Source organism: Falco biarmicus, chromosome 9, assembly GCF_023638135.1.
Source record: "Falco biarmicus isolate bFalBia1 chromosome 9, bFalBia1.pri, whole genome shotgun sequence".
NCBI lineage: Eukaryota > Metazoa > Chordata > Aves > Falconiformes > Falconidae > Falco > Falco biarmicus.
The window spans coordinates 4100326-4117701 of record NC_079296.1 but is presented as its reverse complement, the minus strand read 5'-3'; the positions used below and the strand labels follow the sequence as shown (position 1 = coordinate 4117701).

At 50.0% G+C, this 17376-nt stretch overlaps 1 protein-coding gene across 3 annotated transcripts in view; it reads left to right on the top strand.

Moving 5' to 3' along the window:
* The first annotated feature begins 985 nt into the window (after nucleotides 1–985).
* Nucleotides 986–17376, top strand: part of LOC130155393 (carboxyl-terminal PDZ ligand of neuronal nitric oxide synthase protein-like) — a 38016-nt gene continuing 21625 nt past the window's right edge. For 2 of the 3 annotated variants that reach the window (XM_056352564.1, XM_056352562.1), the window contains exons 1-2: nucleotides 986–1233; nucleotides 5125–5196. In XM_056352564.1, coding sequence (XP_056208539.1) covers nucleotides 1129–1233; nucleotides 5125–5196 — 177 coding nt within the window. In that variant the 5' untranslated portion in view covers nucleotides 986–1128. The remainder of the gene's footprint in view (nucleotides 1234–5124; nucleotides 5197–17376) is intronic. The other variant, XM_056352563.1, reaches the window with a different exon arrangement.

Genomic DNA, 17376 nt, shown 5'->3' with positions numbered 1-17376 from the left:
CTACCCCTTGGATTCTACACAATTCACATTTCTGATCACTCCTGTAAACAGCAAAGAGCATGGCTGTACGAACAGTTGGAAGACAAGCACTGGGCCTTGCCATTGCAGCCGTGCGTGTACCTCACCCCTTCCCCGTGCCAGTGCCTGCTGAGAACATCGGCACGCTCAGGCACGTCGGGCATCCCGGAGTGGCGTCCACAGGGGCTCACCCGGGAGAAAAGGACACCCTGAGCACACAGGGGGCCAAAAGCCCTGACAGGGTGCTGAGTTGGTCAGTGGGCATCAGCTGTGTGACAGGCTCCTGACAGAGGTCACGGGCTAATGACTAGCAGAGCTGTACATCACGCTAACGCTGCTCAGACACAATGGTTTTTGTGGACCACCCTCGCGCCGGAGCTGCAGTGAGATCCCAGGTCACTGTGCACACCGCCTTGTTAGCAGTTCTAACAGGGAAACGGCTAGGGCGCTGCTGCCGTGACACGGCGTCACTTACACCGCCCAAAAAAGCCACTCGGTTCAGACGCGACCGCACCGGGGAGCCGGGCCGCGGGGAGCTGCCGCTGGCGAGCCCGGCCACGCCACCGGGGACGCCTCCTGGCCACACAGCCACAGCCCCGCGGGGGTCACGACACGGTGTTACCGCTCCTCCGTGCGAAAACGGACCGCCAGGCCGGGCCGGCCCCGCCTTGTGCCGGGCGCCGCCGGTGCCTCACTGCCGCGCACGGCGAGGCTGCAGGGCAGCACTTCGCCGGGCCGGGGCCGGCGCTCGGCGGCCGCCCCGCCGCCCAGCTCGGGCTGCCGCAGCCGAGGTGCGCCCAGCCCGCGGCTCCGGTGCGCGGACCCCCGCACCGAGGCGGAGCCCTGGCCGGCACCGGGGCCGGCGGCGCGGCCGGGCGGGGCGGGGCGGGCTCCCGCCGCCCTCCGCATCACATGAGGGAACTTCGGGCCAATGGCGCCGCGGCGGGGCCGGGGCCCCGCTCGCACCCGCGGACGCTCATTCAAAACGCGGCCGCGCTCGGGCGCCCGCAGCCCCGCACCCCGGCCCCGCGCCGCCCGCCCCGCGGCCGGGTGCTGCCGGCGGGGATGCCCGGCGGGGCCGCGGCCTGAGGCGGCCGCCCGCCCGCCGCCATGCCGGTGAAGAACCGGTACAACCTGGTGGACGATGGCTGCGACTCCCGCGTCCCGCTGCACAACGAGGAGGCCTTCCAGCACGGCATCCACTTCCAGGCCAAGGTGAGCCCCGGCCGCGCTCCCCCAGCCCCGGGCGGCGGCGGCGGGCCCGGCGGGCCCCCCAGCCCCGGGGAGAGCCCCCAGCCCCTTCTCGGCTCCGGCGGGGGGCTCCGGCAGAGGCCGCGGTGCCCCGGGCAGGCGCCCCCTCGCCGCGCTGGGCCCCCTTGCTCTCGCCTGGCGCAGGCCGGCGCGGGGTCCCCGCGGGCTGGGGGTCCTGGGCCGGCAGCAGCCGCTGCTGGGGCATGTGGTGGGCACCGGTCTCGCTGTGCCCCTCCAGCCCTGCCCGCCGTGGGCTTCTGCAGCTCTGGAGGCGCCCCCAGCCCGTGCAACTGCGCGCCGGACCTAAGGGAGTCTAAAGAAAACACCAACAAATTATGAAAGCCTCGCACTTAATTATCACAATCAAACAGGTTCCTGTTCTTCTCCTAGTGGTGTTTTCAGCTGTTTAATCCTCAGAAGCTGCCTTGCATGCTTCGTCTGAGAACTGATCTGGAAAGACCCCTCTGGACAGTGCCAGGGATGCTGCCTGTGCAGGTGCACACGCGTGTCCTTGCTCCATCTGCTGCCTGTCCCGTCCCCAGTCGGGCAGGACCCCGCTCCTGCCATGGGCCCCCCGGAAACCAGCAGGCTGTTACCTGCTGCTTACAAACAGTGTTAAGTGCCTTGTTCCATCTGACCTGTTCCCTGCGTGAAAAGCTGAGCAGGCAAGGCCTTCGTTGAAATGCATGCGCCCTTCAGGTATCAGAAAAAAACACTGGTCAGAAATTTCATATTGATCATGAAGAACAGTCTGGCAGTGAGCGCAGCATCGCTCTCAGAAAGTGACTCCATTGGAATTGACATTCTGTAGACAGCACAGGGAATGGGTTCATAATTCAGCTGACAAGAAGAATTGCATTTTGCTGGAGCAACTCTAGGTTTCCCTTCCCCTCTTTGCAGGTGGCCTAACAGATTAGAAATGGAATTCACGCCTGCTGTCTCCTGAGCTGGAAAGAAGGGGCACATATATTCAAATAAAGCTTTGAAATGTGGATTTTGTACATTCCGTTTTTTTCCTGCTGAAAGAGCTGTAAGACTTAAGCAGGATATAGGATGGATCTGAATAGACAGTTAATCACATATTTTAAAAAATCTCTTTCTTAGGGGAGAAAAAAAAATATTTTTTTTTACATTAACATTTGCTGTGCCACAGACTGTACTGAGAAGAAAAATCCTTATTTTGACTTTTTTAAAGGTTTTGAAGGAATTATACCTTTAACTGAGTGAAACTGGCTTCTTCAGATTGACAGCTTCAGACATCCAGAGCTATTCAGAGAGTGGATAACATGCTGTTAAGATGTGTGGGTCTGAGATGGGGTTTGCATTACCTTAGTAACATGCTTGCTTGGCTCTGCTGTGAAGTCTGTCTCTTGCAATTTGGATGCTCATTGTGGGCACATCAGTCAGCTGCAACTCTGACAATGACAAGGCTGTAACTGGCTGCCAGGTGTCTCGCACCAGGCAATCTGACTGACCACATTTGGTCTCTAATCTCCACATACCAAACTGTCTTACTTGCCCTATAATCTTCAGGGACAAACTTCAGGAGGTCAATACTGGGAGCTGCTTGTGGAAAAGTGGCTGTTTGTGCAGAGCTTCATGAGCTGGCAGGGCTCTGCATGGGAGCATGAGTACCCAGACTCTGCAGCAAGGCCAAAGCAGGGAGCTTGGGAGAATATCTTCTGGCTTGGCAGTCACCAGCTCTCCTCTTGCCCACACCTATCAATTTATCTTTGGTAGCATGGCCTGTTCCCCACTGCAGCTCTGTTTGCAGACAAAAGGCCAGCCAGCTGGACTGAATTAATCTGGATTACCTGTGACTGTACTTGACAGCCACCACAGAGCGGGGAAGGAGATGCCTGCAAACCAAAGAGACCGCAGATCGGGAGCGATACAGATAATGCCCTCACCATGAGGGCAGAGGGGAATCCTGGCTCTGTCGCTCCCTCCCCTGCTGCCCTCAAGCTTTTGTGGTCTGAGCAGTCTGACTCTCCTGTGGTTTACCAAAGGCTATAGCTGAACTTAACTGCTCTTAAAAATGCCATTTTGCAAAGGCATTCACAGAAACATCAGAAAAGCTAGATGACCTTTCAGATTGCTTGCGGTGTTTATTTCAAAGCAGGCAAAAAAGCAGTAAATAGTGAGACAGGAGAACTCATCTCTGAAAGCCCTGTTAAGTAGTTTTTCACAATAAAACCCATTGCTAGCATTACAGTAGAGAAATAAAACCAGAACTATGTCAGTAACAGCGATAGCTATGGGGCTGCACTGGGGGAATTATTTTGTCTCCGTCCATATGTATATTAATTATCACTCTGTTTAGCTGCCCCTTCTCCTCCTCCCCTCTCTACAGGGGAACAACTTCCAAGAAAAATCCCACAACTTGAAACCACACACTCAAAAAGCACATGCAATTCATGAACCAAATGCTCTTGGGAGGGTGACTAAGCTTTGTAAGCTGCCCAGTGCACACACAGCCCCAATAACCTGCCTGTGACACTGTGCAGAGATGGGCTGTGTGACACTGGGGGAGCTGACGGACCCTGCTGGGAAGGCGCCAGCGCTGAGTCCAGCATCCTGCCCTCAGCTGCCAGAGCCGCGGGCCCAGGACCGCACCCGGTATAGCCCATGTTGGCAGGACACTGGCATTTCTCACTGGGCTGCTCGCCCTCTTACTCAGATGGTATTTTTCTTGCCCTCGCCAACATGCCCTTGACATGCAAGTCTTTCCTCAGCGCTGTGAGCCACGCCACTTTACAACATTCACGGTCTTTGCCCAGGATGCTGCGTATTTTCCTCATTCCCAAGGCTGAGCTGGCAGCTTTGTGCCTCCTCTGCTTGGCAGCAGCACGGGCAACACTCCTGTACATCTGTGCCACGTGTGCTACCACAGGTACCACCACGTTGCAGCAGCTGCCTCCTGCCAACAGGTGCACAACCAGAGTCTGCTTTGGCACACAAGCGTTACAACCCAGTGTAAGGGGAGAGTACAGGCAGCTCAGGGAACAGCACACGGGAGGGAGAGACAGCAGCAGTGGGAAGCTGTCTGCTTGCAGGTCTTCCCTAACAACGCGTGTGGCGTCAGCAGCACATTGCCATTGCATGCAAGAGAACAGTCAAGCGATCCGCAGAAAGCTGTAGGTGTGGTGAAGCGGCGGAGGCGGAGGTGCTGGGAACCTGCTGTCTGCCCACGTCTCAGCCCCCCCAGGACTGGTGCTTACACCGAAATGCAGGCACCCGATGCCAAGGGCAGCCGCTAGCTCAGCTCAGCCAGGCATCTCGTTTAGGACTGCAGCTCCCCTAAGCATCGTTAAAAACAGCTGGTGTAGGATGCAGATTTGAGTGGGTTTAACAGGATTCTGCAGGCAGCTAAGCTGATCCAACCAAGCAGGCACAGTGATGTCCTGAGGGAAGATGGTCCAAGCTGAAAAGTTAGGGCAGAATCACGAGCCTTTTCTGGGAAAGTTAGTTGTTGCACATCCTGGCAATTTTCCAACTCTTGTGTGCTTTTAGCTTTGAGTCTTTTAAAAGCAGGTGTAGTGAGGAGTGAGAAAGGATGGACAGTCCCATTTTCAGACCATGACTTGATTAGCAACAGGCATTACCCTGCAAAGCACTGGAAAAGGTGCACCCAGAATCTGAATGAGGTCAGAGGCTCACACCCGATGTTACAAATCCATTAACTTCTCCCTGACTTACAATATTATCCAAAACAGATACTCCTATCGTGTCCTGCATCAGGGAGAGTCTAACCAAGCAGGAACTAAATTAATGAGAGATGCTGTTTGTTTTGAAGAAGCCTACACCAGTAATTTGGGCATTGCTTTACAGACATCTCACTGTTCTGTCTTTCAGTACATCGGTAGCTTGGATGTACCCAGGCCCAACAGCCGTGTGGAGATTGTGGCAGCCATGAGAAGGATTAGGGTAAGTTCAAAAGAGCTGAACCCCATGTGGAATAAAAGGTTACGTTCACTGGAGTGACTTGGTTGCAGTGTGCTGTTCTGCATCCCCACTTCCTATCTGGAGCTCAAATTTCAAGCACAATCAGGATCGTAACAAGCTTCTCCAGAAATTCCCACAGCATCTTAGTATAGACTCATCCCTGGCTCTTTGCAAAGGTATCAGTTAGCAAAACTCAAACATAAAACCCTAGTCTTTGCTGAGCAGGTATGGGGATTCTCCTGGAACCCAAGCGATTTATTCAGCCTGTTTGGGGTTTTGTGTGTGTGAAAAATGAGATATATACAATCTGCTCCACAAAAGCACTTGAATTCATTGACAGTTTCAGATATATTATGTTATGTATTGAGATTTCAGTGGCCTGGCAGATGTTACGAATGTAAATCCCATCAGACTAGACTTCATGGATCCTGCTGCTCATGGAATAATTTGCTGCTTTCTCCCATCCTCCAATACAGTTTTACAGTTCCTGTTTCTCATCATCCAGTCTGCACTCATCCTCCCCTAACCCTTTATTCCTTAGGACAGCTTATGAATGGTCACCAGATTTAGCTACGATTAGGGGGGTGGCTAGCTTACATCTGCTTCACGTATAACGAGTTCAAGTTTATCTACCCCAAAAGGCACTGCAGCTGTTGTGCCTGGCTGAAGTTTTGCAGGGGTCTTAATTCTGAGGCTGTTCGTATGTCTCACATCAGCTAAAGCAGGTTTGAGAATCTTCCATTTAAAGCTTTGAGGGGATTATCCTATTTCCCCCCTCCCCCCACAGTGTTTAACCATCTAATTTTCATTTAGAATAGCACTTTTTAAACTTAGCCTGTAACTGGCTGGGGAGCTGATGTATTCATCTCCAGCCAAGCTCAGAAATGACATTCCCCTGCCTTTGCCTGCTCAGACTATTAGCACAGCTCTTGCTCAGAACGCAGTGCAGCAGCTATCTAAATTGCCTGGTTATTTATGGAACAGGTGAACATCTATAGGAAGAAAAAGCAGTAGGTGAGGGCTACTGGAGCAGTTTAGATGCTGGTGTAACTGCTGGTAGTTTTTTATCTGAATCGATATTTAGCGTCAGATTTGACACTGCGCTTCTGCTGATCTTTGACTGGATAACACCCCTGCAAGAAAAAGCAGACAGTATTTTAATAGTGGTTTCTAGAAAGTGTTGTGTTCTGTTTTCACACCTGCTATTGCCACGATGGTATCTAGCTCAGTCTTGGCAGCGCAATAGGATGCTCGAGTGCTACGTGAAGCATATAAGAAACCACTCTGCATTCATGGATGCCATCAGTTAATCTTATCACACAATATTTTTAAAGTAGGCATCCTGTATTCTATACTGGGTTTTTAATCTTGGAAGCCCTTTCCAAAAAGGGAGGGCTCCCCTTTTCATGTGCGTATTGTACAGCAGGATCTTATTCAGACACTTCCTGGCTGCTGAGCGGAAGATGCTCCTCTATTGAAGATAGTTAATTGGCACTGATCCTTAATTAGAGCATAAAGAATGAACTGGGAGGTCTTTGAAGAGAATTCTAGTGCATGGAGTACACAACCTAGGAACTGAGGGAAGATGGGGGTTATTTATGTAGCATTCATTTGCATGCAGAAGCCTTGTTAATACTAGAGATTTTTCCCATGGACTCTCAGCAGCACCAGTTGCAACTGGGAGGAAATAGTGGAAGAAGCTATTGGTGGAAACTAGTATTTTGCTACTATCTTATTGTGAGTGGTAGTGCCTGTTTGCACTGCAAGAGCAAGAAGGGTCCTGCAGCCCTGCCAAGTGTTGGCAGGGGCACATTGTGCTGAAGCTTTCATCCTTTGTGCACTCCAGTGTTCCACTGGAATTCTCTACTGGAGCGGAAGAGAAAAGTTGCACAGTACAAGCCCCAGCACAGCATTTCCTATGCTGCTCTCTCTGCCCTGCGACATGGGAGGAGGCAGTGTGAGCCATCACGGGAGCTCCATCAGTGGCTGAGCCAGCTGAGCAGGGGCAGCCCACAGCACAGGCAGGCTGTTACTCATTGCTTCTGCCACTGCAGAAGGGCACCAGGGCGGAGGATGAGGAGTCACAGCTCTGTATTTTCCAGGCTCTGACAGAGCTGGTTACTCTAGTTTTTCATTAGTAAATTGATACAAGCTCTGAAACTGCCTTCCTACTCTGTCTGATTCTGGTCTGTAGTTAAAAGCGCTTGCCCCAGGGAAAAAAACCTTGAGCTAACTAGCACTCAGCGTTGTCCTCAGAGTGTGGTGGGAGAGAGAGGCGGGTAAATAACATAGCAGCTCCAGTTGCTAAGTCTACTCTTTGGCATCTTACTGTCCTATGCTTTGTACTGGCTCTTTTGCCAGTTGCATATGAATTATGCCAGCGAAGCTGGGAAGAGTTCAGTGGTATTCTCCATGCATTAGTAGAGCAGTCTGCCTCCAGACTTCAGGACATGCGGCATGCACAGACTATAAGATGTTACTCCCAGAGAGCCTCAGATGACATGTTTTAACATTAGTCTGCTGAAATCGCAATCTGATCTTTTGCAGTAGGTATTTAAGATGCATTCTCATAGTAAAGCGTAAATCCATATTCCTGACTGAATGAATGCTTTGTAGACTTGCTAGCAATACTCTATTAGTCACACATTAGATTCCCATTTCATAACAGACTGGAAAACCTTGTCCCATCCTGTTCTATGCTTCCACTGGAGGGAATGCAAATGCAATAGGTAGAACAGGGAAGCTGCTGTTCTTAGCTTCCCATTATGCAGAGCTAGACAACTTCAAGTTTGCTAATCCTCCTGGTGGATTATTAGCTGCATACAGCTGCCATGTTATTATATGATCATCAGAGTTCAGACTAATCCCCCTGCCTCCTCTTGCCCTGGCAGGGGAGGTGATGAAATTACTTTGCTACTTGAATAAATACACTGTGCTCTGACAAACACATCAAGTTGCTGTTCATGAGAGTCCAATTCATTGCGCAGCTCCAAGCACCCAGTGCAGGCAGGTGTTCCTCCGCCTCCCAGGCAGAAGCAGCGTGCTGCATCTGCTGTCTCCTGCTGCCTGAGGCCATCCAGGTCTGGGTGTCTGGCAGCACCCTCTCACACTCCTGAGTTCAGAGTCAGCATCCTGGTGGGGCTGGCTTTCTGCTGAAGTGGATGCATCTGCAAATATTTGAGCCTTCTCAGCGTTCTAGGGAGCTCATGTACAACACAAGATTCTTCTTCCTACAGAAGTCAAGTGGCAGCTAATTTGAAGAATGTGAAAGTCCTTCTTGAGGGCTTAAACGGCTCCTGGATTCAGCAGGGTCACCCTTTTCCTAGAAACACTGCTCCTGGCTGCCTGTTAGTGAACAGCTAAATAACCAAGTCTCCCCTTAGCCAGGTGAAGGCTCTCACTGAAGTTAAGAGGAAAGATGTGGAGCCCACACACACAATACTGCAACAGTAACAGGAAAGCTTTGGTAAGGATGCTTATGGTAATCAGGCCTAGGGGTAAAGTGGGGTCTGTAAAACACAACACATTTCCTTGAAGCTCCTCAGGTTGCTTGGGAAATCTTGCCCTGGGAGACCAGGGAATGGATGGCTTTATGTGAAGGATTAACATCACAATGTGTCCTGCATCCATTCCCCAGCTTCCACAGGGCTCGAACTGGCCAGAGGAGGAACAGTCAGCTGTTAACCTTCCTAGAGCAGCACTGCCTTCAGTCCAGCACTTCCAGCCAGTCAAGCAGCCCTAGTGAAATGCTGCTATTTTGAGTGGCAAATTGTACAAGGTCACAGTAGGAGTAAGTGTCAAAGCCTGTCATCCGCACAGGCAGCCTGCTGCCAGCAATTCCCCAAGTCACTCCATTTAATTACCTTTAAGGCACGGAATCAGTTTCCATAGAATTTGCGCTTCAGATTTGAAGAAGCCTAGAAATTTCAGGTCTGTTTGGAAGATCTAGCTTGGACATAAGCAGGTATTGACACTCAGAAAAGAGCCAGATGTTGGATTGTTTAATCATTTTGTAAGGGAACAGCCAAATGGTGCTGTGGTCATCCAAGCACCAGGATGAACAAACAGGAGGCAGGCATCCAGACTAATGTGTTTCTTCTGTTACCTCCATGTTTCTTGGGCTTAATTTAATTGAGAAGCCTTTTTCCCCAGAGGCCAGTGTGCCAGAGAAGCAGAAACATATATAAATGTTGATGCAGGATACATCAGAAATGCCTGAGCTGTCCTTGGCACAAGAACGGGGTTCTTGCTTCAGCCTCCCTCTTATCCTGATCATTCTTGCTGCATCCATGCTCTTAATAAGCAGAGCCTCAACGCTTTGCAATTTCTCCACGTGGTATCCCAGTGAGGAGGTGCGATCTAGCCACACTGTTAAGTCATATTGACTGCCAGATATCAACTGGCAGTGTTGAAGTGTGACATGACATCAGTTTAAACCAGGATGAGTAAAAGTTACAATCCTACAGCGCAGCCTTGTGAAGCAGCGGCCACAGGGACAGTCGCGCAGAACCTGCCTCTCCTGCACCCCAGCAGCTCCCAGTCTGATAGCTGGGCTGGCTTCATACAGCAGCTTGCACTTAAAGCCGTGTCAGGCTATAAATTGCAATGGTTCAGGAGCAGATATGGCTGTTATTTATCTGGTCTTGCTACAGGAGAGGAATCAGGTGGACAGCTGGCAGAGGGCAGGGTGACTGCCTTCAGCCGTCTCAGTTTAATCTGTCACTGTGTGGCAGACTTCAGAGGTAGAGATGTTTAATAGACTTGTTCATGAGATTCTGCTGGAACACAGTTCCTTCAGTTTTCCCAGACAGAAAGCCGCCTTATACAGAAGTTCACCAAGATAACTGCTGCATAGATTCCTCTGATATATCCTGCCTATAAGCCCTTCCTGAGCTGTGATGCTTGGAGCTGTTTTCCTGTCAGCTTCATGTTAATCTGAGCTGGAGTTGTGATCAATACTAAAAAAAAAAAATAGCTGCTGCGTTTCTTGGTTAGTCTTTGCAGCCTCTCCCACTGTAATGAAGTTATTTGGTCCCACTGCAGCTCAGGCACAGACTCAAATGTGGAAACGCAAACTGTTGGAGCACTTGCCCTGGTATAGACCTCTGTAGCTGCATGCCAGGATCTGTTGTTGTTGGATGGGATTTTGTTCTGCTGCAGTTACTGGAGGATTTTTCCTTTCAGCCTCTTTGGAAGAGCATCCAAATGCTCAGCTAATGACAGCCCTGGGCTATGAGAGAAAACAATCCTAGCATCTTAAAATACTTCAGCAGTCTTCAGACTGCTGGTGTGGACCTTTCTTTAGTTCTCAGAGTGCCACGCACCTTCCTTTCATTTACAGGAAGGTGCAGGAAAAGCAGATGACAGTTCTTACATGGTTAGTGTGAAACACAAGCGCGTTGTGTGCCTGCTCTAAACTGTTGGCACACCCTGAGCCAGCTGAGGGCACAGTTGATAGTACACAGTGATGGTGGACAAACATTCTGTGTTGGTAACTAAGTCTCATTTATTAGCTGCTTTACAGACAGGAGAGCTGGGCCATGTCAGCTCACCCAAGGCCTTTAAATAAATACTGTCATCACGTAGTGACACTCACTAGATCACATGAGGAGCAGTACTGTAGAAGATAGTCCCATGCTGCGGTCATGGGTGCAATCTGCCTGACAAGCAGACAGCAGACCTTATGGCAAGATGAGAGGAGGACTTCAGAGAGACAAGGTTCCCCCAACCTGTATGTTTCTCTTCCTCCTTCTCCCCCATGCCAAAAGGACTATGCATTTACCCCAAAGTGTGCTCCAAGAGTATCCTTCTCTAGGATGCCTTACCTCCTCTGGAGAACCATGCAAGGGTTGCTTACACTGATACATATTAGATGGAGCCTGTAGCCTCCAGGAGAGAGCAGAGGTTTTAGGTATCCACATCAAGTGTACATGAGCATGTACAAACTTGCTGTGATACCTTCTGCGGAAGGTCTGGTGTCAGTTTTGGCTCTTCTCCAAAGCAGAGACCTAAGAAAGCTCCATGCAGGCAGTACCTGATCAGGCTGTAATCAGTCCTCCTCAGCACAGCCTACAAGTCTACCCCCAAAAAAAACCTGAGGAACTTACACTAGTGACTTGGAACAAGATTTACAGGCAGTCATGGATGGCTTTCTGCCCTCTGCCTACTTGCTGGATCTTTCTGCACTTCTGCCGGCCTGCCTGCCCAGCAGCCCATGTACTTTGGCCTGCAGCCTTACCTGCCATCTGCTCTGCTAAGGGAAGATACCAGTCAGCACAGCAAAGCTGCAGGCGCAGAGAACAGTCTTGCAGACAAGCAGGCTAAGAAAACAGGGAATGGCACGAGGGCATCAAGAGCAGAGGGGATGACTTGGCTCAAGGCATTCTTGCCACGCAGCCCCTCTTCCCCAGGCACCTGGTGCCCCCAGCAGGGCTGTGTCCCATTACCTGACCTGCCTGCAGGACTGCTCAGCTCCAGGCACTATGGTCTCAGAAACACCAGTTAGTCCCAGCGTCCCATCCATGAGCCAGTTTAAGGTTTCTACCACACAAGATTAAGCTAATTGGTTTTATCTTTCCAGGCCCTGACAAAATACAGCAAGTGTTTTCAGGATGGTAATTAAGTGTTAATTGCAGCTAAGTTTAGCCCTAATGCCTCATTAGTTTGTTTTCCTCTATTTGTTGCAGCTACAGCAGCCTCCTGCACAGGGATGGGGATCAGGCTGGGCTTCCTGGGAGGCAGAGGTGTCCTGCAGTGTGCTCCGAGGGTCCTACCTGGGCCATGCCAGGAAGCCTCTCACCTCCTTCTACCCAAGGGGAGGAGATGTGGGTGTGCAGATACAGACCCTTGGACCTGAATGCTCTAATTAGCATCTAGGCAGCAGCTCTGCAGTGGTCTCTGGTGTGTCCAGACACACACATTAGCCCATTTTCATGATATGGTGGATTTTGCATCCTTTCCTATTACACCTCCACTGAAGCCTTCATCACCCCAACCCCCTTGGCCGGTTCTTTGCCCTTTCCCATGTCAGAGGACTAGTTAGTGGGTTTAACAAGGGCAGGCAGTACTGAAACTAATACTGTTCAATGCCCTGCTCTACTGAAAAGCATTTCACTGCTCCACAGTGCAAATGTCACCTGAGTTTGGTTCCCACAGTCTGTTTTCTGGTCTGTAAGAAGGTAACGGACCTGACAGATGCCCTTGGAGGGGAAGCCACCTTGCATTAGGAGGTGACAGTCACATTCCAGCTCTTGCCTTCCCACAGCACAGGCACTGCCAGGATGCTAAGGAGGGAGGTGATCCCTCCGGCAGAAGGTCTGGCGAGAATCCATCTCTCCAGGCAAAGGAGTGGTGTCAGCTGGAGGCTGCAGGGCCTCCCCTCACAACAGGCAGAGCTGTAGAGCGGTGACCTCCCAGCCGCTGCTCCTTATCCTGCTCCCACCCCCCTCCAGGAAGGGCTTCCTACCCTGCTGCTGGGTTTTACAGCCTCTCCCCTTTCCCGGTATGTCCTGCAGCCCTCATTAGACAGAACGCCAAGTGGGACAATGTCTCCCAAAGGTCCCTTGCCACGAAGGCCCAAAGAAGGGGGAAGGCTGGGGCTGGAAGGGTGGGTGATGGAGGTGCAGCTCCTTAAGCCTCTCCACACGTATCCATGGTCACCTTGGCAGGCTCAGGTGTGTTTGATGCATATGCCGCTTTACTAACCTTACGGAAAATTTAATTTTTATAAGCTGAAGAAATGGCTTTAAAGATGCAGAAGCTGCTTTCCTAAAAGAATTGAGTCTGCCTCATCTCAGACTAAGCCAAGCTTGTTTTATCCAGTTTCTGCTCTTCGTATTATCGTAATGCAAAGGGAAGAAGCTCTTAATGAGATGTTTTTGCAGTGGCGTCATGCACCGCGTTTCTAGGCAGCATTGTGTGGCTACGGTGGAGAACTGACAATGTTCTGCTCATACATCTTGAGTGGGAGGAGAGGAATAAACACCTCTGAGATTACACAAGAATCCGGCTTTCTGCTCGCTGGGGATGTCTCGCCCTGCCATAGAGCTGCCCCACTGGCTTGTAATCTCTTGCCAGTTTCCACCCTGCTCATCTCCAACCCTAAATCACCTTTGGACTTCTTGCCACAGAATAGTGATTAGTTATCTTCTGCCACTTAACTTCGGAGATGAAATGCGTGGGGACTGGTCTAGCTGCGAGTACAGGCCACCGTAACAGAAGACAGCTTAGAGCTTTTTCAGTAGCCACATGGCATGACCTAGTTTTTGAGAAGTGACTGGTGATAATAGATGCTTCAGTTCTTATACCCTGTTCAGAGAGTGCGCTATGTATGATTGATAACAGATGGATGGAGGGATCAGTCAGTGAAATGTGTCATCTCTAAGCAACAGTGACCTTTTATGCCTTCCTAAGTGCTGAAAACTGGATGGCTCCTCCAGTGAGGGGGTGGAACTAGTGAGGCATATTAATACTGTTTTGCCCAAGAGTCATAATGGATTGGAGTTTAGTTGAAAGCTAATAAAAGCAGTTAAACAGATACTACTAAATAGAACAAGACTGAGCTTTTTGTCTGATGCTAGATCTTGACAATGAGGCAGCTATCTTTTAATTGTAAAATAAAGTGGCTTTAACAGTATTAGTGCTATATTACTGAAGCATTTGATTTCACTAGCTAAAATGTCAGTGTACGAGATCTCTGCAAAGCTTTTACCTAGTTCAAAATAAAGTAGCTTTTTCAACAATTACATTACTGGTTGTAAAGTATTACAGAAATGAAATATAATGGCTTTCAAATTACATTCTGGTGTGGAACAATCAGCCACAACTCAGAGCTGCTTCTTTATTGGTGTCTGAAAAAAATGAAATTGAGATGGCAACCAGAGTGGTAGTGAGCAGATTAGGTTAGCTTGTTAACAAGGAGGTGCCTTAATCTGAGTGACCACTGCTTGGGCAAGGGCACAGAAACTGGGGTTGCCCACGGTGGGGAGTGCCTTTGCTGTGTTGGTGGAGCAGAGACCATCCTCATGCAGCAAATACAAGCACACACTTTGATTTCCACTAGAGCAGGCTGACATGTTTCAGGAACAAAGCAGAATGGTCCATGAAAGTACAAATGCTTAAATCTGTCCCATGGATGAAGCTAGCTACATGCGGGGGGGGGGGGGGGGGGGCGGGGAAGGAAACAAAAATCAGCTTTAACTGCAGTGCAACCTCATGTTTTGACCTCAGCCTTTCTGGTTCTTAGGTTTAGAGAGCCTGCACTGGACACAGGAGGAAGGCTAGACCCTGTGCCACAGCAGCAGGCGCCTTTGTAGATTCTGTCTTGCTTTTTGTCCAGTGCAAGAGCCCTTTGTACTTTACAGATCAGTGTTCTGAGGAGAGGGGGCCCTGAGGGACTGTGACCACAAAGCAGAATTCTGCATAGTAAAATAATATTTGCTAACAATAGTTTTGTTCTATGCTTGCTTTCTGCATTCTTCTTTTGCTGTGTACTAAATGACACCTGAAGGCAAACAGAATCGGTGCTACTTAACATAACGCTTTGACAAGCTACTTCATGTTTTGACCAAATAACTCTATGATAAATCTACAGAACAAAAAACTTGAATGGGTCCCTGGAGGGAAGGATACTTTGATGGGGGAGCAGGGATTTTTCAAAGACATTATGGAATGGTTTTCTTTCTTTCTTGCAACGGTGATTAGACATTTTCTAAATGGCCTTTCCCTGGGCCAGATGGGCTATTTGGACTAATTGGCAACTGCCTGACTGTTTTCAGGACACCCGAGTCACTTCCCTCTTTCTCCATCCTTCTGTCACTATGCTGCTGCAGAGATACTGCCATGCGGTGGGTCTGCTGATGGGGAGGATGGCCCTTTGCATTGCAGAGAGCATCATGGGCCAGGACCCCAAATCACCCTGCTGCTTGCACAGCCAGGTCCAGCATACCCCCAGGAATCTCACCAAACCCTCTGAGCTCCAGGGATTTCTTTCCAAGACCAAATCATTTTTATCATGATGCAGTGCGATGGAGAGCTAGGCATTTATAGCTGACTCCATGAGGGCATAAGACATGCAGTTACTCTTCAGGCACATGGATTCTTTGGCAGAACTGGCTCAAATGGTGGTGTCTGTCATAAACACCTGCTGCCTCTCCAAGTGCCCTGCACCTCTAGCCAAGCCCTAGGCAGTTCATGAAGCACTAAGGTTCAGTGATCCCAAGCCCTCATGGACCGGTTCAGTCCTGCTGCAGCCTATGCTCCTGCTGTTAATGATTATGGGGCCTAAACCTCCAGCCCAGGTACATTTTCTTATTTCCATGGTGTTGTCCCCCCAGGGCAATGCTGGTCTCCCACTTAATCTTGCTTCCTTGCACCCAAGCTGAGGGCAGGAGCAGCCATGGGCTGGGGCAGGGAACACTGTGGTTAATCATTGACCTGTATGCGAAAACAGCACAGAATGCATTAATGTCCACAACCTCACACCTAGCTACTGACCCCACTGCTAGCACAGGGAGCCAGGAATGGCACTGGGGAGCAGAGCAGGCGTCAGGACAGTGGAACTGAGCATCAGGCCTGAGGTGGCTGCCAGTCACTGCTGAGCAGGGGGACAACGCCATGCCATAGCTGCCTTGGCAGTGTGAACAGGGCACATGCAGGTGGGTTCCTGCTCTTTGTAGCTGCTTTCAGGGCTGTCTGTAACAAGTTCATCTTTATTTACCCATCTGTGAAGTAGCTGCATACCCAGCTGAGGACCCTGGCATGCCTCCAGGAGACCTGGGCACATACACTGCCCAGCACCATGAGCCTGCAAACCACTGACAAACAAATCATCCAGTAGTCTCTTGTCCAAGAGCCTGAAAGCCCAGTCCAGGCTGCTTGCCTCTGCCTCGGCACTTGGCTGTGATGCTCTGGTACAATTTTGATGACAAGACCTCTGTGGCAATAAATACTGATACCATAAAACCCTCTTTATCCATAATACCCACTAGCTAAACCCAGGCTGTTTCTCTCATCATGATTCACTAACCTCAGTAGCTCCCCTGAGGCTAGCAGAGTCCTTGAACTGCTTAATATTCTGGAGTTTTGGAAATGACACAATTAGCATTGAGTTTTCTTTCTTACAGCCACAGTCTTGTTTCCAGATTAGAGTAAGACTTTTATGGACAATTTGAGGACAACTCAAGAGACCTTCCTTTATAGATTTAGGGATTGCCACGGTCTATCGGCAGTTTGATTAGCATTCAATATTTTCTAACCAAGGATCACTTGGCACGAAGCAGCGTGCCAGCTGTGCTGTGCCTGGCTCTGCTCAGGTCTTCACATCTGGGTAATACCCAGGTGTGACCAACACCTGCCCAGGGGCAGCCTGGCAGGAAAGGGTTGAGCTCCCTTCTGTCTTTGCTTTTACTGTATTCCAGAAACACTTGTGATACAAGAGCTCTTGGGCGGATTTCAGGAGACATTTGTGCCCTGTGTGTTGTTCAGAATAACCAAGATTCTGTCTGAAGTCGATGGGAATCAGGAATCCTGTGCTTTAGAATATCCCTCTTAATAGCTGCATCTAAACATTGGACGTAACTGCTGATTCTACTGAGGTGGCAGGATCCTCCAGTGCTGTACACCAAGCCTTTGCTAACAGCCCTTTACATGCACATTCCTCACAGCCTTACTGCAACTGACCCCTCCAAGCTCAGTGGCCTGCTCCTGGCTGGAATTGCTGTACTGATGGTGCTCTCGGATCCAGACACATCCTTTCTGTGCAAGGCTTGGAGGCCGACTATAAGTCACTGGGCTTTCTGTAAGAAATGTTTTCTCAAGTGGAACTGTTGGAGATCAATAGTATTAACAGCTACACAGAATAAGTCTCCTTGCCAGGGAATAAAGCAGATTTCAGTCCCTGACTCTCAGGCTAATACATAGCAAAGCTGTTCGTGAAAGCTGCTGGCATTGAGAGAAGTAGAAAGGTCAGCTGCACCCAGGGCTTGCACTAACAAAGATTCCTCTACCATAAAAGAGAACGAAGCCTGATGGCATCTAGCAAACAAGGCATGAAACCTGGTCTGCATATAGCAGCATGCTAGGCAGCTCAGCATCCCTCTGATTTTCATTCTGGTCTAGTTTATAATCAAGAGCTGTTTCTGAATGCAAATGGAGATCAAGTCT